This window comes from Empidonax traillii, unplaced genomic scaffold (genome assembly GCF_003031625.1).
Source record: "Empidonax traillii isolate 1590-97213 ecotype Southwest subspecies unplaced genomic scaffold, ASM303162v1 scaffold969:size425790, whole genome shotgun sequence".
Lineage (NCBI taxonomy): Eukaryota > Metazoa > Chordata > Aves > Passeriformes > Tyrannidae > Empidonax > Empidonax traillii.
In genome coordinates this window covers 363,725-383,432 of record NW_020956162.1, presented here as the reverse complement: position 1 = coordinate 383,432, position 19,708 = coordinate 363,725, and the positions used below count along the sequence as shown (strand labels likewise).

Genomic DNA, 19,708 nt, shown 5'->3' with positions numbered 1-19,708 from the left:
GTTCCGTGGGCTGCAGCACAAAGCTGCGGCTGTTGCAACCTGCAGAAGGTTTTTAGAGAATCGGGAAGGGAATTATGGTGATTTGCTGCTGGCACATTGCTGTTAATGTGTTTACTCACTTTCTTCAGGATCTTGTGAGAATTGCCAGTGAATTCAGATAACTGACAGGATCTTAGTTATAATTAGTAGCAGCTTCCATTCTGACACACTGGAAGGGCTAACAGCATTTTTCTTAAGGTAGAATTGTTATGCTCTCCTCCAGAGAGGTACTTAAAAAAAGTACATTTTCTAGCAAAAAGCCTCTCCCACTTGTTTAGGACAGATGGGAGAGGAAGGGATTCTGAATTGATGGAGTTTGAGGGTAAAAAATTATTGTACAAACTGTCACATAGCGTGGGCTGTTGCAGATCAGCTATTTTTGATATTACTGACATGCATCCGTATCAGGAACTCAAACAGTATCAGAGCAGATCTGGATTAAGTTTCTATTTCTCTCTTCATACAGGCTGTGAAAAACTGCAGGGAAATTAGCAGCGTATAATACATGTGGAGACCTGAATCTCAAGGGGTGAATCAAAAGACTGAATTTATTTTGCCTGATGAGTGAAGAGTATCTGTCCACAGGGTCTGATGACAGGGCACTGATTTTCAAAAGTCGTTTTGTTCCATTTCAGAGGAACTTGAAAATTAAAATAAACATTAGTGAGGCTTTCAAAAAGGCCTAAGAAGATAAATACCCAAGAAGAGATTAGAATCTGCTGACCTCAGTGAAACTGGTTAGGTTTAGGTTAGGTTAACACTTCTCACAGACACCATAGAAATAAGGTGCCCAAAGGAGTGGCTTGGTTGGCTGAGTCCAGTTCTTGACAACTACAAACAGCCCCATAAAATTTGAGAAGGCCCAGTCTGAGGGGTCCTTCATCATCTGTACTTCCCCAGAAAGTCCTCTTGTTATACATGCCAGCAGGTCCCTCTAGAAATCTGTTGTTACACATGTCTACAGGTCCTTTGAGAAATCTGCCTGGTCTCTCTCTCCAGGTTCTGTTACGGACAACACAGATGAAAAGTAAAGTGCAGAATAGGAATAATTCAGGGACAACATTGAATTATGAACTTCCATTTTACAAGATTAGGAGGCCCCTAAGAGTGCAAGAGACAGAAAAGGACAGGGACATGATCAGGGGCAGTGACCTGTCAACTCAGTTAAACATAATTTAACAACCTGAGATAAACAGAGCTTCTGGCCATAATTTGTATGACTTCCAGGACTGAGGAACTTCTTTTTTCTTTTTGCAGTGTAAGTGGTCTATAAAGCATGAGCTTGGGAATAGCTTTTGAAATTAATCCTGATGGCTACACAACAGTTCTCTGGTGTTGTAGAACACTTTTATGTCAAATTTTCCTGCTATTTTATTTGTTTTTTCTAAATGTAATATGTACTTCCAAATGTAAAATGTTTCCCACTGATACGAGGAATTACAAATTAACAAATAAAGCAAGTAATTGCATCAATAATTATCAATAAAAGTAATTACACTAAATAATTATGCATGTGACTCAGTGTGTCTTCACATCCAGGAAGGAGGCTTGAATATGTTCAAACAATGACTTATCATTTTTCACCTAAAGTTTATTTTTCAGAAGTTCACCCAAGCTACAACTTTCCTAATGCAAAAGTTTTGGAATGTTGTCCCTGCTTGCCAAAACTATCTCCTCTAATTGAACTTACTCTTTAGTAAGTACAAAGTGAAGCAAGGCAGAGCTTTTCCACCTCAAATATGAAATCCAGTGCAGAGTGTAGGGTTGTCTGTGGCTCTGGCAGGCACAGGGAGCAGGGATGTAGATGTTGCTGCCCCTCCTGGCTCCCCCTGCTTGAAGGACTTCTCTGCTCCATTTGTGCCTAGACCTGTCCCTGCTCAGGTGTCACAGCACCACTGACACACTAGGGATGGAGAGACCCCACTTAATTTTAACTGGCACTCACCAGTGGTTCAGTTTAATAACTCCACACACCCAAGAGAACTGAGACTGCCATGGGGCAGCAGTCTCAAGTGTTCAGGCGAGAGAAGTACAAGCTCAAGGGGACAGGACTGAAGGAGCAATGCTAGTTTGTCATGTATGTCCTTTCACAGGGAAGAATATGAGGTTGTGTACACTGCCAGGGTGGGAATATCACCTTGAAAGATTTTCATTTTCAGGCTGTGAATTAATGAATAGGAAGTATTTTTGCACAGGAGAAATTCCAGACTGAGTAATGTCTTTGGCAAAAGTATTGGATTTCCAGAAGCACTGGATATTATTAACCAGTCTTTTGAGGTTGTGCTTTATCTTTCTGTTTATGTGCAAAAATTTCCCTGGTGCTGAATTAGTTTGCTGTATGGAAATCTTATCAAGTCTGAAGAGCTCTGTGAAATCGAGCAAGAAGCTAGAAGGATGTGAAATGCTTACACCGAGAACTCTGGGTTACAACTAATATTTAACATCTCTATATAAAAGGAAAAGAGGTCATGTAGCAGATTCCTACTATCACACTGGCCAAATAGCTATGCAAATGTCTTTTGATTTCTCCTTAATACTCGTGTTTTGCAGAAAAACTCCTAAGGTGCCAATCCCCTGGAGTGATATTCATTCGCATGAAATGAAATACACTGAAGAGTGGGAATATAAAAGGACTTTAGTGGCACAAGTTTGGCAATGAGCAAGTCATGTGGGTCAGCATAAATGATTCAGATAAAATTTTATATTACCAGACCATGCATTTCACAAATGTTGAGCACAAAATGATAAAAAAATAAAATCTACATTTTTGTTGAGTATTTAAAAATTATTGTGGATAATGGCTGTGGTTTTTTGTTCTTCAAGTAAAGCAAATATTCAAGCATTTTAATTGCAAAGTATGAGATCTTGAAATCTTATTGAAACAAATAGCAAAATTCCCACTGACCTTAATTGGAGCTGGGACTTCATCCAGGTAGCCAACTACATGGGACTCAAAGAAGGGAAAAATAATAACCAATACATTTTAGAAACAGATGTTTTTTCCTGAAAAACTTTTTTTTCTTATCTTAATATATAAAACTCTTATTTTCACTCCAAAGGTTAACTCTGAGACTCCCTCAGCCCAACAAACAAGATTTTTGCATCCTCTTGAGATGCTTTAAATATTTCCAGTGGCAAGAAACTGTAGCTTGAATGAGAAGTAAATTACAGAATCAGAGAGTGGTTGAGGCTGGAAAGTGCATATGGTGATCATTCAGACCAACAGCTACTTACCACAGGTTGCCCAAGACCATGTCCAGTCGAGGTTTGACTGTCTCCAAGGATGGAGACCTCACGACCTCCCTGGGCAACCTGTCAGTGCCTGGTGACTATGACAGTAAGAACGTGTTTCCTGATATTCAGAGGCAACCTCCTGTGTTTCAGTGTGTGCCCGTTGTCTCTGGTCCTGTCACTGACTATCACTGAGAAGTATCTGTCTCCATCTGTCTGTTATAAACCAGACCAAGGGACTGAACTAAAAATGTTGTACCTAGCCCATGTTATTTTAGGGTGTGTAATTTTCAAATTTCACAGAAAGAAGGGAATAGGGATTGTTGATTGCAAAATAAAGCTAATAACAAAAATTCTAGCAACTATTTTAAGATTGGAAAAAAATCCCAAGGAAAAAAAATCAATAAATGGAGAAAAATGGGAGGGTAGAGGCAAATCATGCTAGCTCTATCTTATATGGCTCTCTGAAATCACTGTCTGTGTGTTACCACAGCCTAAAATGTGAACATGTGCTGCCTTTCTTGATCCCAGATCATCTTTGCAGACATAAGGAACAGCACAGCATTGTTGTTCATGCAGTCCAGGTCCTGTTACTCCTTTCAGTCAGCCCAGAGTATGTGGTATACAGCTCAGCCCCTCATTCATGCTGACACGATTTTCTCTGACATTTTATCCTTGGTTTTGTCAGTCTCCCCACCACTACCTTTGTATCACAAATTTCTTGGTTGTAATCAGAGTTGTACCATGATTTCACTCTGTTAACATCTTCATTAGTCTTTAAATGTTGTATTTTCATCTTTTTGCATCCATCCCTCTGATGCCCTACAGTTTTATAGGTAGGATCGTGTTTTCTAAATCCACTGGGGAAGGCTGTCACACGATGCAGGCTGAAATGACTCTTGTCACTGGGACTGTGATCTTTTATCTTCTACTTTTCAAGAGAAGTTGTTCCCACTCACCTAAAAGTGCAGTGAAATTTTGGTCAGTGCTGAAGATACCTGAAAATGACACCCACACTGCATATATCTATGCAATGAACAAATGTTATTTTTTTAAAAAAAATTTTGTTAAGAGTTTCAGTGTTCCTGATAGTTTAAAATAAAAGTATTTGCCCAAATGAGACTCAACTCTTTCAAACAATGGTTTCCTTTTGGTTTCAGTTCTTCATCCTTCACAGACCTTTGTTGTGCTCAGTATCTGCCATTTTGTAATCCAATTTGATCTAATTTAGCCATTTCTCTGTATTGTCTTTGAAGAACATACTATGACAATATTAAAATAGAAAATCATAGAATTGTAGAATGGTTTGGGTTGGAAGAGACCTTAAAGATATTCTAGTTCCAACCTCCCTGCCATGGGCAGGAACACCTTCCACTAGACCAGGGTGCTCAAAGCCCCATCCAACCTGAGCTTTAGCACTTCCAGGAATGAGACATCCATCAGTTCTCTGGGTGGCCTGTTCCAATGTCTCAGCACCCTCCAAGGAAAGCATTTCTTCTTAATATCTAACCTAAACTTTCCCTCTTTCAGTTTAAAGCCATTCCCCCTTGTCCTATCACTACATGCCCTTATAAAAAAGTTATCTAAACATATGGAAAACAGTGAAACTGCTGATCTTCTTGCATTGTTTCCCTGGATTTGAACTACAAAATGTAAGGACAAAGCAAAGATGGAACAGATGTTCTATTTAGCATCAACAGTGCTCAAAATATTTTTCATAGTAAGTTGGTGTCCAAAGTTTAAGCAGGTACTTGCATGTTATGCTAGACAAGACCTTACATCCTTGTCATGTTGAGCAGAAATTGAAAGCAAAGATTGAATGGAAAACATGTCTTTATATTAATTATAGATGGCTAGTATTTCTCAGGACCTGAGGGAAATAAACAAAAGTTCTCAGCTACATGAAGTTTGGAGTGTACTGCTCTAAATCAGCAAATATGGATAATTTACATGCCTAACATGCCATATCAGCATGAAAACATTTGTCAGAAATTGATGAATGAAACAAGAAGAATAATGAAGAAAAATGACAGTACACAAACCCTCCAGAGAGCAAAATAAACAATGTAAGTGTTTGGTAAATAAATCCCTGCAGAACCCTTAGAAATGACTCAGTGATTAATTGAATCAATCCATCAACCTTTTGCGATTACACCAATATACAGTCCCTTTGATGTTGTTCTTCTTCCAAAGCTACTGTTTTAAATGTTTTTAAAATGTAGGATGTAGTATAATATGTAAATATATGGAGCTATCATAAAATAACTGGGTAATCTAGTGAGATATAATTGCCTGATTCTTTTACTCAAGTCTCATATGTACATGCTTAAACTAATCATATCACCTTATAACCATACTCCAAGTTCTCGTTTCCCTGCTCTTCTTTTTCTGAAATTTTTTGGCACTCACTTCTTTTATTAATTAAAACAACAATTTTAACAGCAGTGAGACACTGAGATAATACTTTTCTTTTTTTTTTTTTTTTAAATTAATGTGTTCTTATTTACTTACTTTATTTAACACATAAATTCTTTGCAGAAAGGACTGTCTTGTTTACTGTGTTCATAGATTGCACCATGCTTGTACACCCAGTAAGTATCAAAAATTATAATTTTTTGTATATTGAATGCCCATTGAAAAAATGAATACTCAGGACTTTGCATCTGCTGAGAGGAGGGATAAGAAAAACAATGTAGAAAATCAGGGAGACTGTAGGTGGTTTTGTATCGCCACCATAAGATATACTCTTGTAACTGATAAGTATGTGTGTATATATGTATGACAGAGTGAACTGAGCCAACATCTACACAAAAGCGCACAGATGCGTGAATACTGAGAATCCCATGTAAATGAATGCAATTGCAGATATGTACATGCTCTCCTAGGAACAAGACATTCACCTGTGTGCACAGAAACCAACCATCCAAATGTTTGCAAGAGGGGAAAAAAAAAAACCCTGAGAAAAATTTGAGGAGACCAAAATGTGAATCTAATCCAGTTAATGTGTTCACAAACACATTTTCTAAGAATTTCCTTCCAGTTCACCTGTGCCTTTTGTAGCTCTGGATATTTATGTCTATCTATGTACTCAATGCACTATGGCTTCGGCAAATATAATTGCTCATGTGAAAATGATTCCTACTGGGACTCGCTGTACCTCACAGCTTCTGTAATACTGCCACACTTTGCCCTTCTGTTAAGTATCTCCCTGCATCTGGGGCCTTCGTGCTTCCTCGTCTTGTCATTTTGCAGATATCCGCAGTGATACTGCCCTCCGTGACTGTCATCACCATCATTATGTAAACAGCTGGAAACAATGGATGTTAGAAATAGAAGTATGTAATTTTGGGAGAGTATTTGCGGTTGTGTTCAGGAAGATGGGGAGAGTGATAATGGGACACATGTATGAAATAGCATTCTGTGTGGCAGAACTGGAGACTCTTTAAGAGCACATGCTTAATATGAACACACTTCTTCATGTTTAGCTCCCCATAGCCTATTTCCCAGCAGGACAAAGGCAAAGCTAGGGAAGTGATTAGGTAACAGATGGTAGCAATGACCCTTTCTCACTGGTAGATGCAAAAATATGGCTTTTGTACAGAAGAATTAATTTTGAATCACAGATGACCGCAAACATTACTACATTAATTTTTTTAATTCTCAGGTTTCACAGTGATTCTATCTATCCAAAATAATAATCCCAAGGCATTTGGAAGTCCCAAGAGCTAAGTCTTGTACTCAACAGAGAGCAGAAAAGATGATATTTTTATTGGACACAAGAAAAAAAAGTCTCTGAAGTGTTCTTGGCAGAATTCGGAAGACACTTGTGAAAGACATTATCTGTCTCAGTTGATTTCTGAGAGATAAAGTTAATTTTAAAAACCCCTTCTTTTATATATAGGGAAACAGATGTGCAACAAATGTATATATAATGCTACTCAGAACTTCACATTTGGTACAATATCTTTCTTCCTAAACCACTCAACTATGCAAAGGTCACAACTCTAACTAGCTGCAATTGCCTCTCTTGGTGAAGGTCTGAACACAGCAACTTGTCAGGACATGAGATCAAACAGAGCTGATTTTTCCAATCCATGTCTGGGAATGAAGCATATTAGTGACTACAGGAAGAAAAGTTCTTTTACTGATTCATTCTGTGCTGCACCACTTCTACACATGAATGAGTAACTGCAGTCTAAAGGGCACTTACTTTTATGCATGGTAATTACATTTAATATTGCACATAGTTTGGAGCAGACCAATTAGCATAACAACCGCCTGCATCTTTCTCTGAGGAGAAGTGGACACAGCACTGTCTGCAGTATTGCTATGCATTGGTTCTTCAATAAAACCTGGTTTACCTTTAGTGCCTGTCACCAATCCACATGTGCTGGGAAGAAGCCAGTCAGATTAGCTAGAAAACAAGAAGTCCATCAATTTAATCTCAACTACTCATAAGTAGACAGTCAGCAAGCAATACATACACATAGACTATTCATGGGGCTTTCCATCTTTGTGGAAAAATCCTCATCCTCTTGAGCATTTGGTTTTAAAAATGAAACAGAGGACTGGCAATGAAAATATTACAGGCTGGAAGGATTCATGGTGTATGGAGTTTTGCTTTGGCTACTATCAGTGTGCTTAAATGGAAGGTGAGCATGCAAGTGATAAAAACCTTCAGACACTGAGTTAATAGCCATTCCTATTTGGAGATGTCCAGGAATCAATACATACCGTGCTAGACTTTGTCAAAATTCTGTGCAGGAGCAGAGTATTGCAAACTTAAATTAAGCAAATGGAGCACAAACCTTTTCTCCTTACCTGACTGAAAAGTATCACTTCCACTATAATGAAGACCTAAAAAATCCTAATGACATTAATTAATACACTGCCTTTTTAAGGACTTATCTTAAGAGAGTATGATCGTATATCTCAAAATGTATACTGTTCTGCTCCACCTTTATTAAATGACCTCAGGCATATATGTGTGAACTCTATAAACATTTTGCAGTATTTCATCATTTCAGTGTAGGGACAATAAATGGCATATAAAAGAATATAAGTGCAGTGGAAATATCCATGTGACATAGCTCCTTCTTAAAAAGGATTACTTTTGTAGTACTTAACACTGTTGGCAACTGTATACCTTATCATAGGCTTAAAATTCTTGATGAGTGCACAAAACCAGCCCTGCTTCCTAAGTGAAGAGTCTGTTGCAGTCAACCTTGTAAAAAAAACCTTTTAGTGTCAGTGATAATGAAAATACCTGCTGCATATGACAGCCTTAAAATGGTGTCATGACCCGGTAATTTCTATTCAGTGCTGTCACATCCATGCGCTGCACAGATCGGGATTGTCATCATGTAAATGTAATAGGGTTCTTTATCCTGCATTGTTGCTCAGCTGGGAACAGTAATACTAAGTTTCCTGTAAGTTGTGAATAGCAGCAGGGGGCCATGAATAGCTTGGAAACCTATATTTTTTCCATTTATTTTTTTTAAAATGCAAATTACACTAGTAAGTCAAAAAAATCACTTTTGTTAAAAATACATTCAGAATTAACAAATGCCAAAGAGAAAAGAAAAGAAAAAAAAAAAGACACATTTGGATTGTATCTCTTGCGTTCTGAATATTTTAGTTTATAACAAAAGCCCAGCCTAGAAAAATAACATTCTTTACTGGATTTTGAGGAGGATACAGCTGTACAAATCAAATATGCCATCCAGATATTCTCACATTACTGTGCTCTAAACTGCTTCCAGAAGAGATCTGTCCACTAATCATTTAGCTGAATAGTCAACAGTCCTAATTTTTTAATGGTGGTGCTCTAACTGCAATTTAAGCAGGGTTATGAATACCAACTTCATATAGGTATGTATGTGTATATATATATGTATACCGTGTGTAAGCGAGTGTGTGTATCTACTCTATATGTAATTTATGAATACACATTTATATTGCAATCCGTAGTAGTTTAGATGTGCTTCCTATTTCCTAAGCATTTTACAAACATTAACAATTCAGACCTCACAAAAAGCCTGTGAGGCAGCATATTATTCCCGTATTATAGATGGGAAGACTAAGACACAGAGAAACTAAGGCCAAAATTTTCTAAATTAAAATCAGGCCTATAAGCTACGTGTAGACACTTCATTAAATTGTCTGACTTCTAAAATTGCTAACTATCAGTAGCTGCTGTTCCATGGGAAATCACTGAGAGGTATGAAAAATTATCGTCTGAAAATTGGATTGCTGCTTAGGTGCCTAAACTGGTTTCTTTTCATGTTAAAAAGTGATTTTTATAGAAATATCATTTTGATTAACTGGTATACAGGGAAAGATAAAAGACCCTGTTATGACATTTTCATTCAATTTAAACCTCTATATCTATACATCTGCTATATATAATACTACATAAAAGTAGAAACTTTTGTAATTTTTCAGTTATGGGAAATTTCATCCTGGCACTTGAAAGTTGTATGGGGTTTCTAAGGTTGAAAAGCAGCTCTATCCAGAATGAACTCAGAATTTCAGGTCCCTAAGTGTGAAAATTTAAATTTGAGATCTAAATCAGCAATGAATGCTTTACGGGATCAGGCCTAGGGTACGTGCTTGTTTCATGCAGGAAATTCCCAGCAGTATCTGAGACAGGAGCCCTTGGTCTACCGCATCAGAATCTTCCTCAGTGATGCAGCCCCCCACAATAGTTATTCCTGTGTATTTTATATACATAGACATACACACACATTCACACACTTACATATATATATATCTATCTATATAAATCTCACTGAATCAATGTAAGTATAGCTCCTGAACAGGTCCCATGTCTTGCTTTCACTGTTCCTCTGTCATTGTCCAGCGCTGCTGCTTGTGACACTGTACATCCATGCAGACACAGCAAAGGGCACTGGTTTGTACAGAGATGAGTGAGTGGTGTGAGCTCACAGGCCTTTGGAGCGAGGGCTTGGCCAGCAAGGAAAAGGGAGTTGCTCAGGGATACCTCAAGCCTTTCCAAGTGCTGACCTTTCCCCTTGCCCTCAAAAGCTACGTGTTCGCCTCAGATGTGGTAGGTGTGTGCGTTTGTCTATGCAAGGTCTGAGCAAAGAAACAATGACAATCCAAGTTTCTGAAAAACCTGAGCAAAATATTGGGTTTTCCTAGTGAAAGCCACCTATGTTCTTGAAAATACAGATCAGATGTAGAATAAAACATATGTTCCTAGGAGTTCAGAGTATTTCATATACACGTTGACCTACTAGTAAAATTCCCAAAGGCATGTTGTTGCCAACTACGTAACAGCACAGGGTTTTTTTTTCAGCCACAATAATACAGGAAGATAAAATACACATTCTAACACACAACAGATCCCCCAAATATACCACAAAAAGATCTTCAATATTTCCTCAACTCAACTATTCCCTCCCCGCCCTCTCCAACTGAAATCAAAAAATAAAATATATGGATCCCTTATGGTGCAATTAGAAAAAAAAAGCTCACTTACAGAGAATTTTTAGTTGAAATTAGATATAAAAGAGTAAACGTAGCTAGTACATATTCAATTGGCCTTTGTTGATAGAAATCTGCAGATGTCTCTGTAGTTAGTAAAAGACGTTTAGAGACAGCTATAAAAGCACCTACAGTGCGATAAATAAAACCAGCGGGATTAAGAAGCACTATTTCTGCTGCTTATTTCCAGTAGGTTCAGTTATTAGTTTATGTTACCCCTTTCCCCGCCCTGACCCCCAGAAGGTCTTATTTCTTTCTTTCTTTTTGTTTTTAATCATTATAAACTGTTCCTTGACCACTGTGGAGTCTCAAAAGTAAAGCACTTATCAGACAGCTGGCAGTTTTCTACTTGGTCGCTCTGGAGCCATGGAGCAACAGAGCCTTATTCCCTGACATGAAAACAAAGCAAAACCAAACAGAAGAAAACCACTGACTTAGAAATTGTTCAGAATTAACAGCAGCATGTTAACTTCAGAAAGCTTGCACGTAGTTTCTCTAATGTGCAACGCAGTTGGGTTAAGGCAAGTATGAACTGTACAGCCTTCAGGGCAAACAATGCGCTGTCTATTGACTTCTGCTGCAAGGTCATCCTGGTATTTCAGCCTTGTGTTGACTAAGGAGACTCGATGCGACCAGGAGTGTGAAGGAGGCTCCCAAAGCACCGAGTTCATGTCTTAATCCGGATGGGTCACGCTGGTCATGGCCGGGGTAGGGAAGAGACAAAAGATGGCACCAATACCTCTACTCTGTCCCTCTGATGCTGGGAGGCAGGAGGTCCAAGGTGGGGCTCTGGGGCATCTCCTTTAGTACCTGTTAGAAAGAGGGGCTGAAAGTCTCTGTTGTTTTCTGTCTCCCTGTTCAATCAGCTTTTATATTTTTCTTTTAGCACAGAAATTGAATTTTTTTTTCTGTTTGAAGAATCAGGAGGCCATCCTGAACCAGTTTCTTTGACAGGTCTTCCAGCCCACCTTGAGTAGTCCCCATGTTTACTTTGACCTAGAAGAAAGACAGAAAAAGAACAATACTTATAATCCACCATATACCTGTCTGATCCCTGCCCTGCTGCTCTGGCACCCTTTTGCAAGCAAGTGTAAGCAACAAACCAGTAACAGTTCAGCTACACATTGGATGAACAGGACAGAAAGACAAAGTATTTGCTCAGGGAGCTGCTTGTCTCTCTGGAAAAGTGTTAGAGAAGTCAGCACAGGTTTTCTAAACAAACCTAGATAGGAGTTATATTTAATTATAATCTTAACTATATATCCATGGGTCAACTGGAAGATGACCTGACATATAATCCATCAGATATGTAGCTGCTTCTGTAAAAACAGGAAGTGACACAGTATGAGGACAGAGGGGCTGAACTGCAGGAGCAGAGGAAAGCCACTCATGGCTCGCTTGCAAAGCAGGGTGCATGTGCAAGTGCTACAGCCCTGTACACCTTAACAGTGTTGTCCCAAACCCATGTTTTGTGATAAAGTTTTCAGTCTAAAATGGACAAGATGTTGTTTGCTCATGATCAAAGCTTAGCTGATAGTTTATTTAAATAAAATGTTGTCCATAAAGTCTGAATCCCACAAACATGAGGACAAAATGATGCAGCGGATTTCTACTGCAGGAACTTGCTGAATGTCATGGTGGTTATACTTGAGGTGCTGGTCTTAGTGTGTTTTTTTATTTTTCATTTCTACTTTAAGTGAATGGTAAAGTAGGTAGCACCTTCAGTATGTGCAGTTATCTAGACAAATACTTATATGTGTGTGTGTTATGTGCTGCATGTGAGTGTATATACTGCAAATATTCTTTAGAATAGACTTCAAAATAGGAGGAAAGCAAGCTTTACTTTGGGGCTGCATTACTTTTGAGCAATTTCTCCAGTGCATTAGGCATCAGCATCAGACATGCACGTGGGTTTTTTTGTTGTTTCACTTCTTCTTTTCTTGAACAAACAAGTTTACTGTGAAGAACATAAAGAAAGATCTCTCTCCCCTCCCTCCTTCCTACTGTTTTTAGAACAGTGATCATGCAGTGCAGTCTTGTTCCACAACTACAACCGTGTTTTTTCATGTGCAGCAGAATCAGTGTCAGGGAGTGTTTAGTCACCTTCCTCGATCACCTCCCAAGAGCAGAATTTTCTCTTGTCAATTGATTTCCGCCATCTTATTGTGTTCTTCTCCCATGGTCTGGAAATGAGCATTGGCATCTCCGGCACAGAATGCCAGGAAGCTGCTTTTGAGAACATCAGCTGTGGCCACACTGCAAGGAGGTACATGAGCATCGGTTCTGTCCCGTTCTGTTCAAAAAGCGTATTCGTTTTGAAGGGACTGCCTAGGCTTCTTGGCTTGTACAGCATAGAGCACGCTGTTGGCACTTAAATAATAAAAAAACCCGATTTATAACAGGTAGATAAATGTCACGATAAGAATTCTCCCCAAAAACACCAGTGTTTTATTTAAAACATAATTTTAAATTGAATATTTTTTTCTCTTTAAAAAGAAAAGTGATTTAAAATAAATATGAAATTAGAAGAGATGATAAGGAGAATTGTGATTGTTATTAAAAGCCTAAAATATAGGGAAAAACCCCCAAAGGGAGTCCAAATCTAATATTTCTAGAGTACTCAAGGAAATAGGAGCCAGAGATAGTCAATTCACTATCTATAGGTAATGTTTCTTTTTCATAAATCAAGATTTTCCTTCCCCTAAGTATCCTTTCATTTAGGGTAGTTTTGCATAACTGATGAAATTCCACACAAATGTACTGTATGCATTTAAACTGAACTGGAACGTTCTTATAAGTAGAGCTTGATTGATATCACAAATAAAAAGTAATAAATCTTTAGACAAAAAAGTCCTGACACAATAGAAATGTAAACATGAGAAGCCTGAATAAATCAATATAATTATTTGCACGTGTAAGTTTGTGTAGGTTGAAAGTAACCTCCAAATTAACAAAATGAAGTGCTAACTTTAGCACACAGGACGAAACTTGTTACAAAACTGTGTGTCTTAATAGTTAGCAGTTAAACTAAACCCAGCACTCCTTCAGGATAATAATTAAATTGTGCATGTATAAGGCAGCTAAAATTGATTTAGATCACTTGGATGAAAAACTGTCTAACTTGAATAGAAATAAAGGTTTGTGTTGATGGAATTCTGTCATTGCAATCCTCTAAATCAATTCACATCAGCAAGAGGTAAATGGGTGATGACTGAGACCTACTGCACGATTCTGTATGTCTTTAAGATTTGTACTAGTTCTGTATATGAATTGATCTGGTAAATATATAAGGACTTCTCTCTGCTATATTACTGAAATACATTTTAAAATTTTTATGTTGACAGAATCTGTACAATCATTAGAAGCTGATATTATTTTGGTGAGATCTTCAAGGCTGAGGCCATATCTTCTTCCCTTCTGCAGCATGTCTAGCATACCTATAGGTACTACCACAGCCCAGAAAACAAAAGAATTGATATTGTGCCTTTGGATTTAGTTAGTAATCAGATGATTTAAAGGCAAGTGTTTCCTATTTTTTTTCATGAATCCATAGCTCCACATGAGTTGCACTCAGTGTGAGTCTGAATAGTAGAGGATGCAGAGGTGGCAACAAGCTATCTTTGTATTTTCTTGATCTTTTGTGGGAATTAGACGGGATGATGCTTAACAGATTTTCTGATGCCTATGGATTAAAAGACATTTTTTAGCAATTGATAACGTGGAAATAGTTATATGAATGTCGCTATATGGATATGTATGGGTATAGTTGTATGCTGGAGGGATATGATTGTACAGCGGTGAGAGTAAGGTTATGGACTCTGTAAAGTAGTAAGTCTCTCTCCTCTCCTGTCCTGTCCTGTCCTGTCCTGTCCTGTTCTGTCCTCTCCTCTCCAGCATTAATGCTGAGCACTAATGTTCAGCACTACAGGTGCTGAGCATTGTAAAGTGGAGGCGATATTGGCCAGAGAGTAACATAAAGTCTTGTGTGTTGTGGTTTATTTCTGACCTTGAATACTATGGAGGTTTACACTGATATTCCTTGGTGAACAAGATCTGTAGGGAAACAAACCCTTCCTCCCAACAAATAAAGCTTTAAAATATCAAGTATGGCTTGCTGTTATCATATCAGCATGTTTTGATCTCCAGTACATAATATTGCTGTAAATAGTGCTACAAGCAGATCAAACCTTGACTTGATTAATTTGACATTTGAATTTGTCACTCCACTACCTAATGGTCTGCCTATATTTACAGAGCAACTGCAGTGTGAATACATATGCATGCGTTCCTGGTGTGCCTCAGCTGTAGATAACAGAGAGGTATTACTAAATGCTGTAAAAGCCTCTTAAGGACAGATTGTAGCAATTCTAGAGAACCCTGTCAAATAGTATACAGTCAGAGGGAAATATCAAGTGTCTTTGAGTGCGGCTGGGACATGGTAATACTTTTATGGGTTGATTGGGCAAAATGTCAGCTCACGTTCTGATTTCTGTCTCTCTGTGAAGATGGTGAAATCACCTATACTCCAGTGAGAATGCAGCATTGAAATAAGATGGAACACAGTTCATGTGGATTAATCATAAATCTCTTTGTTTCAGCTACAAGCTTAAAGCCTTCTTTTCTTCCACAGGTCTATCTTTCTTTCCAGTCAGTATGAAGATACACAGTAAACACAATCTGTTCTTCTGGAAGAAACACTGAGAGCATAAAGGGAATGGGATAATATCTCAGCTATAAGGCTCCATATGTTGATGATAAGGTATGGTGTACTGAGAAAGAAATAGGATTAGAATTGTTCTAAGTACCTGTGTGCCTCATATAATACTAGGAAGGAAATAACATTTTCTAAATGCACAGCACTGTGCCAAAAGTGCAGGTGAAAACTCTTTACTTGAGCACAGACAGATGGGAAGCTGAAGTTAAGGCGGCATTGGAGGTATGCACTATTGTAATTTGAGATTATTAAAAAGCACCTATCAAAGCTCCCGAAGGGCCCAGTCCTAAGCACTACTGCAGACTGACTGTACCTCAGTAAAGGAGTAAATGCCAATTCCATGCAAAAATACACTAACCCATTAAGAGACTTGCTTCCACTAATCATAAGAAATGAAATCGCATTCAAGGGCGAATGGAAGTGTACACTGGGATGCCTATTGTTTGCTTGAATTAAGTTCTTTTCCTCAAAAGTGATGTTCAGAAGAGAAATAAAGGGAACAAAGTAAATGTTGCCCTTTTGTGAACTCTTCGGTGCTGTGCTTTTAATGTGTGGTTATTGATGGCAGACAAAAAATATTCCAAAAGGCTGCAGCAGTGAGGTAAGATTTATCTGGGCAGTCAGGACTGTTCTGAATTGCAGTTGGCATCAGTACAAGAAATATTTGGAGATGATTATTCCTGGAGTAGTCCGTAGTTGGATGTTAGCTCTAGTGTGAATATACCCCAGTTGTGTGTATGAGTGGAGTTTTGATTACCCACTTAATTCCCAAATATATCAGGCTGCACTCTGGGAGGGAGTTGTCACTCAGTGGTTAGGTAAAATATCGTCTTCTATTCAAATTGATTTAAAAACCCATATGTTGTTACATTTGTTTAGGTTTTTTTTTAAACATGGAAACTGGAAAGGAGGTTCAGAAGTGCCTCGGTGAACAGATGCTCTGGTAAGACAAATGCTAAATGCATCCACTAACTTAGCAGGTTGCTGAACTTTGATAAATCTTAATAAAAATCCACTTTTTTTTCCAACCAAAGTTTGTCATAACTGACTAGTTTTTTTTTTCTACACTGAATTCTCATTGCCTCTGAGTGGAAGCCACTTGAATGAAAACAGGGAAAAATCAGGTGAGAGTTGGGTGTTATTTGAATAACTGTGACACATGATATCCTGCCCTAAGAAATCATTATAATTCAACAGAAGAGTAATGTTGGTGCTTAAGCATAGCTTGAATTCAGTCCATCAAAAAAGGCTTCTGCCTATTCTGAATTTTTAAGTCACGTCATCTTTCAGCTTAATGATCCTTTAATATCAGCCTGCCACTCTGCAGAATATCTTAGAAGTTAAGTACTTACATATACATGGGCTGTAGCTGTAAATGAGATGTCTTCTGTGGACCTTGATAGCCGTAAGAGTCAAATCCACCTATGAAATCAACTGAAAGGGGGAAAATTGCTTGCATTAGCAACATCTTTCCAGAAGTGATAGGTCCTATCATTCAAGAACCACCCAGCACATACATTATTTTTGATGAGTCCCCTAATAATCTGTTAAAATTAGACAAGCTAATTGGGAAGATGCAAAAAAAAGTCTAAAAGAGGAGACAAAGGCAAACGTCCCTGTTTTTCCTTTTTAAACCCACAGAAAGACAATATGGGATTTATAACAGCCATCAGAAATAACCACACATCCCTCTTTTTCAAGTAGACCACTTCACTGTAATACAAAACAACATGCTATTCAGATACCACAAATGCCGAAAACCATTTATTTATTGGCATGAATGCATTGCTTCTGACTGTGATTACCGTGTCTGGTTTCCTGTCATACCATGGCTCACTGATGTAGAGGAGAGAACGCAGTGATCTGACTCAGTCTGAGAGACAGAAGTTTCTCTAATTCTTTGCTTTGACATTTGGATTGAAATGCATGAACAGAGAGTTGGAACAATTTATCTGAGCTTCAGAGATGAAACTTCTCAGCTGCAAGGAAACCTATTTCTCTCAAGGTACTGAAGGTCTGCAAGAAGGTTGTAGAGTGGGATTTATTTATTAATTCAAACCATTGCAAATTCCCAATGGTCTTTGCATGTTTGTTTTAAACAATTTCCAGGGAAATTCAAGCTCACTTAAGCTCAAGACCCCTGTTTCTCTGCTGTAATACTTTCTTTGCACAGGTAAAATGGTTCCCCTTGCTTCCTTCGTCCCAGGAGACCCAACTTTTGGCTTTTAGGGGTTCTTTGTGGGCAGTTCTCAGTCCTGAAATATTATCTCTTACATTAGAGATGTGAATTTGATAGAAAAGGGACAAAGTTCAGCTAAGGAAGTGCATTTTTCATGTGTCTTGAACACTGCTACTGACAGACTGGCTCTGCGTACATTAAAAGCAGAAAAAAAAGAAAAGGTTCTTTGATTGAGGACATTTTGTTGTTGATTTAAAATACAGTAACAATTACAAAAAAAAAAAAAAAAAAGGAAAGGTAAATTTACTACTCTTGGTTTGAGAACATCCACAGTGGCTGGAGTCCTTAAGACTTGCATTTCTAAGGTTATTTTATACTAAGGTACCCCTCAATGTGTCCCACACTTATCCAGACTTATCAATGCAGTCACATGTATTGTAGACATGGTACAAAAATATCAAATTCTTGTACACCTCTGTCCATAGCTCTTTGCAAGAAAAGAGCTATCAAAACACTAGACTGGATGGGTGCAGTACATTGCAACCACACACTTGTTGAACCTGTCATCAAGTCATTCTTCAGTGGCTAGAACGGTCCCTGCAGAAATAATTTATCTCTGTGCACTGTGGCAGTATTACGTATACTCGAATCCCAGAATGACGTGTTACAAAATTAATTCCTGGTATCATTAATGAAGAAGGTTCTATAGTCTCTCTCTGTTGCTTTTTCCTGTGCCTAACTTCTAATATCTAATTTAAATGTAATTTCCTGAAAATTAACTACTTTTCTACATTTTGGCTTTTTCTCCTTATAGATATGAAGAAAAATGAGCCCCCCCCCTTTTTTTCTCTTTTTTTTTTTTTCTCTTACAACTGCTTTTAAGCATTTTCCACAAGTATTTCATGCTATCCATTGTTTCCAGGTTTAAGCAAACCTAGTTATTTCAAACATTTCTCACAGCTCATGTTTACCAAGCCCTTAAATTTCAAAGCCTGAAGATCCTTCCTCAGTCTATGTAGGCTTTTCTTACAGTAGAGTGCACAAATCAGGGCTAACTGGGCAACTGCCTATAGTTTCTGTACATTACCTGGAATAACTTGGTCTTGGTTTGTATGGTTTGTTTCCTTTTTCCCTCATGTTTTTTTCTGTATTTGTTGTTTGGGTTTTTTCCCTAATTTTTTTTTTTTTTCAACAGCAACATACAAACTCTTAACAATCAGATCTTTATTTTTGTGTTTTGATACTAACTGTACATCTAGCCAAGTAGTCCATGTTTTATTTGAAGATGATTGATTCTTCCCCACAGGAGTTCTTTTGCACTTGTCTGTTTTGAATTTCATCTTCTTGATTTCAAACCACTTCTCAAGATTATTTTCACTTCTAATCCTATCTTCACTAGACCTCCAGTCTGGGTTAATCTGAAATTTTTACAAATGTTCTCACCTCTATCCTCCTTGTCCTTAAAAAAAATAATGAAGAGAATTATTTCCCTAGCTGAAGTCCCAGTGGGATCCCATCTGAAATGTCATCCCATCTGGTCTATAACTACATTTCAAATAGAGTTTTAAACAATTCTGCATACAACCTATGATGGCTGCATCCAGGCAGTACTTCCCTGTCCTTTTTAGAAATCTTTTATATTATCAAAATCTTGCTAAAATCAAGATAAATGTCATTTGTTGCTTTCTGCTTATTCACTGTCTGTAACCATCAGAATATCTTTATCACAATATGATCATGTCTTTGGAAGCATACTAAATTTATAGGGACAGAATGAAGAAAATTGTTGAGTGAAATGTTAGGCTAGGAGGAAAAAAAACCCCTCTATTCAAATACAAAGATTGCAGGAAAAAAAAAAAAAGGACATATCTTTGCCGTGTATGGTTTGTTGCTTGCTCGCCCCAATTTTTTTTTTTTTTTGGTCACTCTTGGTCCCTGTCAACACAAGTCAGAAAATACTTGTGTTGGATTAAGTGTCTCACTGTTGTCAACCCATGCCACTTCACGGAAGTTGCTTATATACATTTGTCCAGCTT

The 19,708-nt window shown here is 37.9% G+C and overlaps 1 protein-coding gene across 2 annotated transcripts in view; it reads right to left on the bottom strand.

The window, feature by feature from the left end:
- Nucleotides 1-10,579: 10,579 nt before the first annotated feature.
- NKAIN2 (sodium/potassium transporting ATPase interacting 2) overlaps nucleotides 10,580-19,708 on the bottom strand; it is a 289,629-nt gene continuing 280,500 nt past the window's right edge. Inside the window, exons 4-6 of one of the 2 annotated variants that reach the window (XR_003573474.1) lie at nucleotides 16,846-16,927; nucleotides 12,883-13,149; nucleotides 10,580-11,775 (exon numbers count right to left, since the gene is read on the bottom strand). Coding sequence is in view for 1 of the 2 variants with exons in the window: in XM_027903480.1 (XP_027759281.1) it covers nucleotides 11,766-11,775; nucleotides 16,846-16,927 (92 nt within the window). In the remaining variant the exon portion in view is untranslated. The remainder of the gene's footprint in view (nucleotides 11,776-12,882; nucleotides 13,150-16,845; nucleotides 16,928-19,708) is intronic. The other variant, XM_027903480.1, reaches the window with a different exon arrangement.